The sequence below is a fragment of the Ochlerotatus camptorhynchus genome, unplaced genomic scaffold (assembly GCF_037179485.1).
Source record: "Ochlerotatus camptorhynchus isolate MF236.1 unplaced genomic scaffold, CSIRO-AGI_Acam_v1.1 ptg000383l, whole genome shotgun sequence".
In the NCBI taxonomy this organism is placed as follows: domain Eukaryota; kingdom Metazoa; phylum Arthropoda; class Insecta; order Diptera; family Culicidae; genus Ochlerotatus; species Ochlerotatus camptorhynchus.
The window spans coordinates 2917675-2929879 of NW_027040870.1; the positions used below are offsets into that span (position 1 = coordinate 2917675).

The 12205-nt window shown below is 41.3% G+C and overlaps 2 protein-coding genes across 2 annotated transcripts in view; one reads left to right on the forward strand and one right to left on the reverse strand.

Moving 5' to 3' along the window:
- The window catches only part of LOC135710446 (uncharacterized), a gene marked incomplete at its 3' end in the record, with an annotated part of 48643 nt that overhangs the window by 27858 nt on the left and 8580 nt on the right, over positions 1–12205 (forward strand). The window lies entirely within an intron of this gene.
- On the reverse strand, positions 4401–6282 carry LOC135710439 (putative serine protease K12H4.7). The gene is made up of 7 exons (XM_065233012.1): positions 6035–6282; positions 5787–5968; positions 5488–5723; positions 5015–5425; positions 4826–4958; positions 4590–4759; positions 4401–4522 (listed from the first exon to the last, which is right to left on the reverse strand). Exons 1-7 carry the CDS (start codon positions 6230–6232, stop codon positions 4416–4418), a joined length of 1437 nt encoding a protein of 478 aa, XP_065089084.1. The 5' UTR covers positions 6233–6282; the 3' UTR covers positions 4401–4415.

Sequence of the window (12205 nt, forward strand, 5' to 3'; positions counted from 1 at the left end):
TGGTTTTTTGGCACTTCTTGCAAGCCATGATCACAAAAAATGCGACGCAAACTTTATACACGCAACAAAGACTACCACGTAACGAAAAACTATAGCAAATTTCCGATGCGCGAAACGAGGCAATCAGACGTAGAAACACTATTCAATACGCAAAAGTACGGTAGCAGAGTGTAATGCAACAAGAGATGCTGACAATTTGGTACGCTAAGTACGGCAGCAGTAGTGCAGCGACAGATACAAAACAAAAAATGTAAATAAAATGAAGATTGACACCACTGTTCCACGGGACGACACTTTTAATCTACAATTTCTCAACTTATCCACAAAGCTACACAAAATCCTACACTTCACAGAGGTACACCAAACTAACTCGCACTCTATAACACAAAACACTACTAAAACAGTTCAAATTTACACGGGTAAAACGACGATTTGTCACCAGCGGGTTTACGTTTTCAACTATTTCAGTGAAGCTCTATAAACAAACTATTTCAGTGCAGTAATAACTCCTTCCCGGATGAGGACAGCAACATGGAAGAGGGTAGACAATCATAAGCGAGCGCAGATATTGCAGATGGCTGCAATGGGTCAATCCATGCGCCGAATGCGTTGCCTAACACTACTGCGACCAGTAAATTGATCTATTGTAGTATATCCCGTGTCCTTAGTTTAGTGCATGTCGTATTCCTCCATCACTGTTGCGAAATGATGAAGTATTATTCGATGTTTTTACAGTTGCCACTCTTGCATTTATCGCTAGGATCCGACTCTAATTGAAAGGTCCCGCTACATATACCCTTCGGAGTGTTGAAACACCCTCCAAAGGTGCGCCCTTTTGTCAGTCAAAATTGGATTACTTAGCAACAAAATTAAGGTATGACACCGATAATGACCATGTATCAGAACCCTAGTCTTAACCACTTCAAACTAGGGAACAACGAATAGAAGATTAGGAATTACATAGATGAAGACAACTAACTCATTTCAAGATCATCCTCGGTAGACAAAGCCGAGTCTTGTTACTATCAACAGGGCATAAAAAGTAACAAAGAACTAAGATGTGTTCCTTGGATTACTGAAAAATCCTGTTCCCCTAGTTTGAAGTAGTCAGGACTAGGAATCGGTGGTAGATCTTACATCCCGTAACGTACCACGAAAAGGTGATCTACCCACGTTACGGGGCGTGTGAAACGTTTCAAAGACACACGTTCACATGAGAACCGAAAGCGATGTGGAAGGTCACGCATTACAACCAGAAGAGATGACAAATATGCCACGATTCTCAGTAAACGAGAAAGAACACGGATAGCCCCTGATATCCGTGAAGAGTTGAATAGTATGAGAAGCACACCACTATCCGTTCCGACAGTGCAACGACGACTGCTTGAAGTAGGGTTGAAAGGCCATATTGCTGCTACAAAAAAACCTCTGCTTCGAGAAGTCAATATTATGAAAAGACTGCAATGGGCCAAAGATCACGAGAGCTGGGATACAAACCAGTGGGCGAGAGCACTATTTACAGACGAGTCCAAATTCGACCTATTCTGAATAAACGGCGAGTGTTTGTTCGCCGTCTTGTCGGTGAAAGAATGAACCCTAGTTGCATAGTACCTACCGTAAAACACGGAGGAGGATCGGTGTTAGTTTGGGGTTCATTTGCAACCAGCGGTGTTGGGGATTTAATTCGAATCAACGAAATTCTCAATAAAGAAGGATACCTCAACAAACTGCAGCAAAATGCAATTCCAAGCGGAAAACGGCCTGTTGGACGGGGCTTTATCCTTCAACAAGATAATGACCCCAAACACTCGTCAAAGCTCTGTCGGGGATTTGTAAACGAAGAGAAACAAAAAGGAGAATTGGTCAACATGGTTTGGCCAGCGCAATCGCCTGATCTAAATCCCATCGAGTTGCTCTGGGATGAGCTGGATCGGGCCACTCGAAAAATTAGACAACAAAATCATGAACATCTTTGGGAATGCCTACAGCGGTGTTGGCAACAAATAGATGATGATGCTATAAGAAAATTGATCGAGCGGATGCCCAGGGTGTGCAAGGCGGTGATAAATGTGAATGGAGCATATTTCGAGGAATCTAAAATCTGATTGGTTCAAATAAAAAAATGTTTAAGCGATTCTAGAGTAAATTTAAGCTGTACAAAAAACTTGTATTCTGATTGAATCCGAAATAATTTTGAACTTTTTTAGAATTATTTAACATTTCGGTATTTCCTAATTTTCTGAAGTGAAGTGGTTTCAAAACTTCTAAAAGCGATTTCAAAGTATCCTGAAGAGTTTTTTTTTATTTCGCTTATTTACTTCGAAATCAGTACTTCCCAAAGAAATCTCTCCAATTTCACCGTGATTCTTTACTTCTCCCGAGTCATTCAGTGTTTTTCAAATATTCATCATCTAATTCCATACATTCCAGAAGTGATTCTGTACACAACAAATTGAATTTAAAATTTCCTCAACTGATCCAGTGCATAAAAAAGAAATTGGGAAATTGGGAAATTGGGCTCTTCTACACATCGATTTAAGTGATTCCAAACCGTTCAGGTCTGATTCACATCCAATTCAAGTGATTTCAAACTTTTCAGGTCTGATTCACATCAAATTCAAGTGATTCCAAACTTTTCAGGTCTGATTCACATCAAATTAAAGTGATTCCAAACTTTTCAGGTCTGATTCACATCCAATTCAAGTGATTTCAAACTTTTCAGCTCTGATTCACATCCAATTCAAGTGATTCCAAACTTTTCAGGTCTGATTCACATCAAATTCAAGTGATTTCAAACTTTTCAGGTGTGATTCACACCCAATTCAAGTGATTTCAAACTTTTCAGCTCTGATTCACATCCAATTCAAGTGATTTCAAACTTTTCAGCTCTGATTCACATCAAATTAAAGTGATTTCAAACTTTTCAGCTCTGATTTACATCCAATTCAAGTGATTTCAAACTTTTCAGGTCTGATTTACATCAAATTCAAGTGATTTCAAACTTTTAAGGTCTGATTCACATCCAATTCAAGTAATTCGGAACTTTTCAGGTCTGATTCACATCCAATTCAAGTGATTTCAAACTTTTCAGGTCTGATTTACATCAAATTCAAGTGATTTCAAACTTTTAAGGTCTGATTCACATCCAATTCAAGTAATTCGGAACTTTTCAGGTCTGATTCACATCCAATTCAAGTGATTTCAAACTTTTCAGCTCTGATTCACATCAAATTCATGTGATTCTAAGCTTTTCATGTCCGATTCACATCAAATTCAAGTGATTTCAAACTTTTAAGGTCTGATTCACATCCAATTCAAGTAATTCGGAACTTTTCAGGTCTGATTCACATCCAATTCAAGTGATTTCAAACTTTTCAGCTCTGATTTACATCCAATTCAAGTGATTTCAAACTTTTCAGGTCTGATTCACATCCAATTCAAGTGATTTCAAACTTTTAAGGTCTGATTCACATCCAATTCAAGTAATTCGGAACTTTTCAGGTCTGATTCACATCCAATTCAAGTGATTTCAAACTTTTCAGGTCTGATTTACATCAAATTCAAGTGATTTCAAACTTTTAAGGTCTGATTCACATCCAATTCAAGTAATTCGGAACTTTTCAGGTCTGATTCACATCCAATTCAAGTGATTTCAAACTTTTCAGCTCTGATTCACATCAAATTCATGTGATTCTAAGCTTTTCATGTCCGATTCACATCAAATTCAAGTGATTTCAAACTTTTCAGTTCTGATTCACTTCAAATTCAAATCATACCAAACTTTTGTGTATAGAATCGGAACGACTTCAAGAGATTCAGGTCTGATTCTCCGTGGAGCGATATTATTCTTATGGCGGGTAATATATATTTAATGGTTTCCTATTTATAGTGATTTCAAACTTATCTACTAGATCAATAAATTTGTAATGATTTCTAGCTCGAAATGATTCAGTACTATCCATAGTGATATCTAACTTCTCTACCGGGAGCCATCACTTTCTGCAACACTTTCATAGTCTAATTCTGGCTTTCTGAATGTTTACTACAATAATTTAACAGTGATACAGTGAATTTGTTCAAATTTTAGTGAAAATATAAACTTTTCTTGGGAGATGCTAAACTTTTTCAGGTGATGCAATATTCAAATGAGTGTTGCAATACTTTTCCACGCGAGTCGTCACTTATGACGGGTAGTGTACAAACTTAATGCATAGTCGCTGAGACACAAAACAAGATATGTTCTGTGAGTTCTTTTAGGAGGTCAATACTCCAATCTTCATTATACTCAGAGTTTAGATGTGCTAGAAGAGTGTCAATCGTTACTTATGATGATTTATTGATTCCTTTTTAGTATCAATCAACACTTTTAAGTATCACACAATAATATGGTAACCAGCAGTTATCCTGTTGAGGGATTATAAAACCCACTGCTTGATAAGATCAAATACTCGTTCCTTTGCTGCTCTCATTTCTGGAGAATCCCTGTCGCTGATGGAATTCAAATCCGCGCAGTGAGAAGCCACTGTAATGCAAATACATGAAGGTTAGGGATTATTTTACATTAATCTCCAATGAATATTGGTAATTACTAGGGATAACAACAGCTGGTGAATGCTCGTTCAAGTCCTCTTGCAATCCCATAGGCCGCCAAGGATCAAGTTGTCCTTGTGTGAAAAATATATTCGTAACCGCTGGGTTCATATGCCCGTAGATGGTGTTGGTCCGTTCAATATTTGCCTCTATTCTAGTCTGGTAAAATCTAAGCGAATTGAAATAAATTCTTAATGATCTCCTTGACAAATGAAACAACAAAATTGACACTAACAAGTAATCATACAAATCGATACACATTTTTATGTAAAGATCAACTGGAAAACCGGATCCAAATATTTGCATGTCCGAACCTGATGTTTGATACCACCCATATTCAGCACACGTCTGATATAACCACGGTCTCACTGTAAGAATAACATAATCATAAGATTGCGAATGATTCACTTTCATATTTACCGACTTGCTCCTCTATTGGCACCATGATTCCAATCGGTTGATCTGTAGTAACGTATTGTGCTATCATAAGTTAGATCCATGCAGCTAGTAACACCTCTAGTGAACCAGTTTGCTAAGGCGGTCATATCGTTCGTAATAGCCTCATCGTTGATAATTTCGCAAACTCCTTCAATGTCCCCTGGCCAGTGGTACTGCACAACACCAGCAATGTAGTCTGATATGGAGCTCAAAAACATTCCAGAATCTAAAATGTTTGCTAAGTCGATATTATCACATATTTTAAACTCTTCAAGTACTCTCTCAAATTCCTTTTTGGCCAAATAATCTTCAATTTCTTTGTAAGCGCGCTCAATTCTGTTGGCACAGTTTTCACCTCCAACCAGGCGAATTGATTCGGATACTACTTCTTTGTACTCTGAAACAAAATGAACATTTTTACTATAGCCTTATCGGGCAGGTACCTTAGAAGGAGCGTACCGGTAAAGTCAAGTTTAGCCAATAATGGAGCACTGGAGGCCCAACCACCGTCCAACAAATGAGGATACTTCTGTCTGAACCACGCCACCATCGTAGCGGAGTAAGAACCACCTGCCATGATTATTTTAGAATTCGTGGCCCCTGGAATTGTTCTCTTCATTTCCTCCACGAAATGTGCCACATCTGCTAATGCTTGATCAACATTCAGAAATTTCAACAAGTCGGTTCGAGTGCTCCTAAAAAATCCGCGACAGTGTTATAACCATCGACTATAAATAATTATAATTATAGTCACTTACGCGGTAGGGTGGCTCTGACCATAGTATCGATGCTCGGTGTAAAACAAATAAGCTCCCAACTCTTTTGCCATGTCGTAAAAATGGCCCTGTAGAACGGTACCGGAGTTAACTTCCCATTCACCTCCTAAAAATATAAAAAGGGGTCCTCCTGGTTGGTAGTGTTCGCCATTTTCGATGTAACGCTGCCAAAGAAAGTAAAAACCTAGTTATATCATAAACGTGTCACAAATTACGTAATTTAAACATACCATGCTCCATGTTGATGGGTTTTGTGGGTCAAAATTGTCAACGTACTGCATAATCCATTTCGTCTCAGCCTGCCTGGTGCTGTTCAACGAGTATCCTCGAATCGGAGGCTCTCGGTGTAGATTTTCCCAAAACACTTTTTTGTCAGCCTCCAAAAAGGCAAGTGACCCTAGCAGTAAGGCTACAATGAGCAATTTCATCTCAACGTCCCTTACTTAAACTGGTTCAATTAGAAGTACCACGTTCACTGGGACATAGCTTGGTTTAAATACTTATTTTTAAGTGGATGAATTGCTAATCTTATCGGCTGGAAAAAATCGTCGATGTGATTTTTATAGTACCCATAAATAGGTAAATCCTATTGATAACACAAGTCTACGATTATTTTAGTGCTTGCTTGTAAGCATGTTCATTTAGTTTGTGGTCTTCGCATTTGAAAGAATGAAGATCTTTGAATAATTCGATTCCTACGAAGTCGGTTATCCATGTACTAACACTGCAAATACCAGGTTCACGAATCACTCGATACTAAATGTTCAACCAGCATTTCTTTCTTTCGGTCTCCAACGTATTAGGGCAACTGGGGGTAAAATGAACACTCTAAGCAATTTCATCGTTTTCCCTTCTTTAAACCAATACAATGTTGCACGTACTGCATAAAGTAAAGCTTCCATTATTTTTTTTTTGTAAAAGTGAAGTTTTATTTGTCAGTTTAGCATAGAAAGTTTTTTTTGTTTTACCGTCAATTTGCTACATCAAGATGGAAGTTCAAATCAGCTACATATATCAATTCTACCGTTACAATCGTTAACGAAGCAGATATATGCAATAAACATATTCAGAATTGCCACTCTATGTCTGCCGTTTATTCCTAATAAGGCAGGTCTTAGCAAGTCTTCAAACTCGAGTCGCCTCCATCCACCCAAGATGACTGCTATTCACTGCTGAAGAACCGCCCAAGCCGGGCCGACGCGAGCACAAGCGCAAAATTTGTGGGACAGATTGCCACAATGCGTACAGTTTTCGTCATCTACTCGCCGCATCACGAATAGCAGTTTGCGGTGCTCTATCTTCTCGTTCACCAACAAGTAAAGCTTCGTCCTCTGCGCTGAAGTAAGTTGCCTCGATGCAATGTTTAGCCATGTGCGTGACCAGTAACTTGCTGGACTGTTACGTTCCACCCTTGGTAGCTCAGTTTGCTGGATGAAGTTCCTTGTGAATTTGATCGGTGGAGGGGTTCTGTTGGATTTGGTGGGGAATTTGGGATAAGTTTGATAGGATTTGTCTAAGGTCGGGAAGATCTATTGAGATGGCTGGGCGGGGATTATCGTGGAAAAGAAGGGATCTATAAAAAGGAAGGGATTCGATCTCTTGTAGGTGTCGGTTGATTGCGAGTGACTTACATTTCAGTGCTGGTAATTGCAGCTTCAGGCCTCCATTATCTCTGCTGCGTGCCAGCTGCATCATTGGAACACGGGCGACAGTCCCTCTCCAGAGGAACGTACCCATTGCTGATGTTATTTTTGCCGTATGCACTCCCAACTGGACGCGAGGTACCATATCCTGGACGTTCCGAACGTGTTGAGCATGATGACCCTTTGGTGCAGCGTCAGCGTGCGCAGAGAATGCAGCCACATTAGTTGCGCGAACTTCCCCACTAGCGCATTCCAGTTCATCGTTGTCATCAGTCGTATTGAATTTGTGAAAACAACACCCAGAATTTTAACTACATTGACTGTTTGTAGCCACTGACTGTTGATTCTGTTGCCTTCGCAGAGGCCAACATCTACGGCAACAGTTTTCCGCAAATTTAATTTTCCGCCAGCAGCTCTCTCGAAACGAGTGAACAGCCTATTTATCTCATCGATTTGCCTGGTCGATGTGACGATCACACTGATGTCGTCCGCATACGCCTTCAGCAGATCATTCCCGCATACTCTTTCGAGTCTGCACACTAATGGATGTATGTAGAGAACGAAGAGGTGCATGGATAGCGGATCCCCTTGCCGTACAGAGCGTTGAATTTCGAACGGACGAGAAAGGTGCCCATTGCTCAACAGCCGAGAGGTGGACCGGCTGGCGATTCGCGAGAGTAGAGCGATGAGATCCTGGTTGAATGGTTTCGAAGAGAAAAGAGTGCCGGACCCGATCGAAAGCGTGATCGAGATCAAAGCTGATTAACTTCCCGACACGGTGGTGGTGGCGGAGATGTGCTATCCGGTCCTTGAGAGCAAGAGTGTCTTGAAAGATGTTGTGCTCTGAATTGGATCATTTCTGCTCGTCGCTCAAGACGTGGTGATCTCTCATCACTTGCTCGAGTCTGGTTTGAGAATGCGCTGTTGAGCAGCAAGATCGGACGATATGAACGGGCTTTGTCGTCGCCGCCCCTCTTCTTTACCAGCACGATGATGCCATCGACAAACGCTGGAGGAAGATTACCGCTGAGTGCCTCATTCAGCAACAGATACGAACTCTACCTGAAAAAAATCATATTCTAAACAGTAGACTAGAGCAATGTATCAGAAGCAACAAGTTGTCATTATAATTCCTGTATTTTCACCAACTCCAAATACAAGGCTGAATTTTATGTATGCGGGTAAAATGAACATGTAATGGGGGTAAATTGAACATAAAGTGTGAAGATATATATACAGACACGATGTACATGAGATGGGAATAAAATGAACATACAGTGGTGGTAATTAAAGACTGGAACGCGCAAAAATTGGTCGACAAAAAATCGTTTCTTTCAGTCAAAGTTCATATCACAAAAATCTTCTTATTTTTCTTTTGGTAGTTCAATTCATATATTTAAAGAAAAAAGTAGAAGAGTCTGTGCCTAGGAGCACGAACGGAAGCTTGACGTAGGACCCCTAGTGGACGGAACAAATATGTTGAGCCTTTAGTTCTTTTAATTGTTCGAAAATCTATTGTCTTAACTCCTTCTGTATTTGAATTGGTGGCCCTGAAAAGGCCGTTTGTTTGTTGGTTTTTGGCCCTGAAAAGGGCCTTTTGTTTTTCAAATTACAAGGGCCGTTTGTTGTTTTTTCCTGGTGTCCATTGAAAGGGTTGTTGGAGTTGAAGGGTACGGAACGAATAGGTACTAATCGCTATTGCCTTTTGACGCTCCTTTTATTTTGGCGCTGTTTTTTGATATTGCTCTTGTAACTGCTTCAGTAGATGGAGAACTAACACGAAATGCATAAACGTGCTACCAATTGACGTCTGTGGGTGGGTTCAGAGCTGGATGATTTACGCAAATTTATTCTCTCACGAAGACGGAGATTTTCCGAACACTGATATTGGTACTGATTGATGATTCTTTGCTGTTGTTTCTCTCCATGGCTCAAAATTATTTCAATTTTGCGAAACTGTTTTACCCACCACCTAGAGATCATAAATGAGATACTATAGGAATATAGTGGCCCTGAAAAAAGCCATTAACATGCTGGTAAGGGTGATACGGTCAAAAATTGGTCAATATCAACTTGACGTATTTCTTTCAATTTTGCATTTAAAAAACCTGAACACCCCTCATTTTGAAGGTGTGTGTGTGTAGAATGTTGCTCCTATTTTGATTTTGGAATTCACTCTTCAGTTGTCAAAATGCCGTCCAAGCAAGAAGAGCAGCGTATCAAAATTTTGCTCGCGCATCGCGAAAATCCGAGCTACTCGCACGCAAAGTTGGCAAAATCGCTAAAAGTTGCCAAATCAACCGTTACAAATGTAATTAAAGTGTTTGGGGAACGTTTGTCGACAGCCAGGAAGTCTGGATCGGGGGGAAATCGAAAACCGGAAGCCGCTGAGACGACAAAGAGAGTTGCCGGTAGTTTCAAGCGAAACCCTAACCTCTCTCTCCGAGATGCCGCAAATAAGCTGGGTGTATCGTCTACAACCGTGCATCGAGCCAAAAAACGAGCCGGACTATCGACTTACAAGAAGGTAGTGACTCCAAATCGCGATGATAAACAAAATACGACGGCCAAAGCGCGATCTCGGAGGCTGTACACGACGATGCTGACGAAGTTTGACTGCGTGGTAATGGACGACGAAACCTACGTCAAAGCCGACTACAAGCAGCTTCCGGGACAGGAGTTTTATACGGCAAAAGGAAGGGGAAAGGTAGCAGATGTTTTCAAGCACATGAAACTGTCAAAGTTCGCAAAGAAATATCTGGTTTGGCAAGCCATCTGTACCTGTGGCTTCAAAAGCAGCATTTGCATAGCTTCCGGGACTGTCAACCAAGAAATTTACATGAAAGAGTGTTTGAATAAACGTCTGCTGCCTTTCCTGAAGAAACACGGTTGTTCCGTACTGTTTTGGCCGGATTTGGCATCTTGCCATTACGGTAAAAAGGCCATGGAGTGGTACGCCGCCAACAACGTGCAGGTGGTTCCCAAGGACAAGAACCCTCCCAACACGCCAGAGCTCCGCCCAATTGAGAAATACTGGGCTATTGTCAAGCGGAACCTAAAGAAGACCAAAAAAACTGCTAAGGGCGAGCAGCAGTTCAAGGCAAACTGGCTTTCTGCGGCGAAGAAGGTGGACAAGGTGGCTGTACAAAATCTGATGGCAGGGGTCAAGCGTAAGGCCCGGCAATTCGGATTTGGAAAAGCGGAAGCCTAACTGAATATTTTTCTTGAATTTTATACTAATTGAACTTGAAAAAGAAATTTAATTTGATTTTTTAAATAAACGATTTCACCGATTTACACGCGTTTTCCCTTGACCAAATTTTGACCTTATCACCCTTTACTTCCGGGATGGCGTGCTTACACCATGAAAAGCGGTTTAAATCTTGCAGGTGATCAATTTTGTAGTTAGCCTAACGGATCGACTGCAGTGAAACGTCCGAAAGATGGTGAAGTTACTCAGAGAGCCTCCGATGTCCTCGTCCTTCAGGGTCCTACCAAATTTGTGGTGATCATCTCCGTCGAAAAAGAATCTGCCATTTTGGATCGAAGCGAACAAACTGGTGTACTTGGGTATCTCCAGAGACAGCGTGCTCAGTTGGCTTTCCTAGCAGCAGCATTACGCAGATGATCATTGTAGTCAAACTCAGCTGTGTAACGTTCGAAGGATGTCGTTGCCGTTGGTAATGCTTCTCATTCCGATGTACGCGTCCACTTTCTGGGTCTTTCAAATTAGTTGTAACGACTGTCCCCACACAGCTAATGGAATTGCAACTGATCACGTTCACCGAATTACAGTCTGCTTTATGCTTGCAAAATAGCTAATTAGGCCTCTCCCTTTTGGAGTATTTTTCATCAGAGCGTTCCTAGTTGCAAGTATAAGGCAGCATTCACACCAGACCAACTAGCGCTACTTGACTCTTTCACACCAGTGCAAGTCGATGCCGACAGGATGACGGTGGCCCAGTCGTGCTGCCTATTGCGGGAAACCTTTCCTCTGGTCGGTGTGGGTGCATTCGTCGTCGTCTTCGAATTGGTGCGATGCGTGCTGTTCCACTCTTACCCGTCCGTTGCTCGAAAGAAAATGACGAAGAAAACGATTTGGCAAGCATGTTTATTCCCGCTGCTTTTCTGCTCCGTTCCATTCATTGGTGAAATGGGGAGCAGTCAACCGAGCGGTGAGCTCGCTCATTTGAGTAACCGCAATGTGTCGTGTGTTCGATTTGTGCTCTATCGTTACGTCCGTGTTTGGGATTGTTTGTTACATGTCTGAATTTTGATTTTTCCAAAGTGACCCACAGTATAGAAATTAAAGACGTAGTCCTACGTCAAAAGTGTTCGGTTATTCTTTTGGTTTGCCAAATCCGAACTGCCGTGGCTTCCGCTTAACCCCTTCCATTAAATTTTGCACAGTGGTCTCATCGACCTTATTCGCCGTCGAACGCCAATTAGATTTAAACTGCTGCTAGTTTTCCATGGATTTATTAGTTTTTTTGGGATTCCGTTTGACCAACACCCAATACCGTTCGATAGGGTGGAGTTCTGGGCTGTTGGGAGGGTTGTGGTCTTTGAGTACCACAACCACGTTGTTCGCATCGTACCACCCGATTGCTTTTTTCCCATAGTGGCAGCTCGCCAAGTCCGGCCAGAACAGCACAGGTCTATTATGTTGCTTTAGAAATGGTAGCAGCCGCTTTTCCAGGCGCTCCTGGACGTAGATCTCTTGATTGATGGTTCCCGTAGTAAAAATGCCGCTTTTTA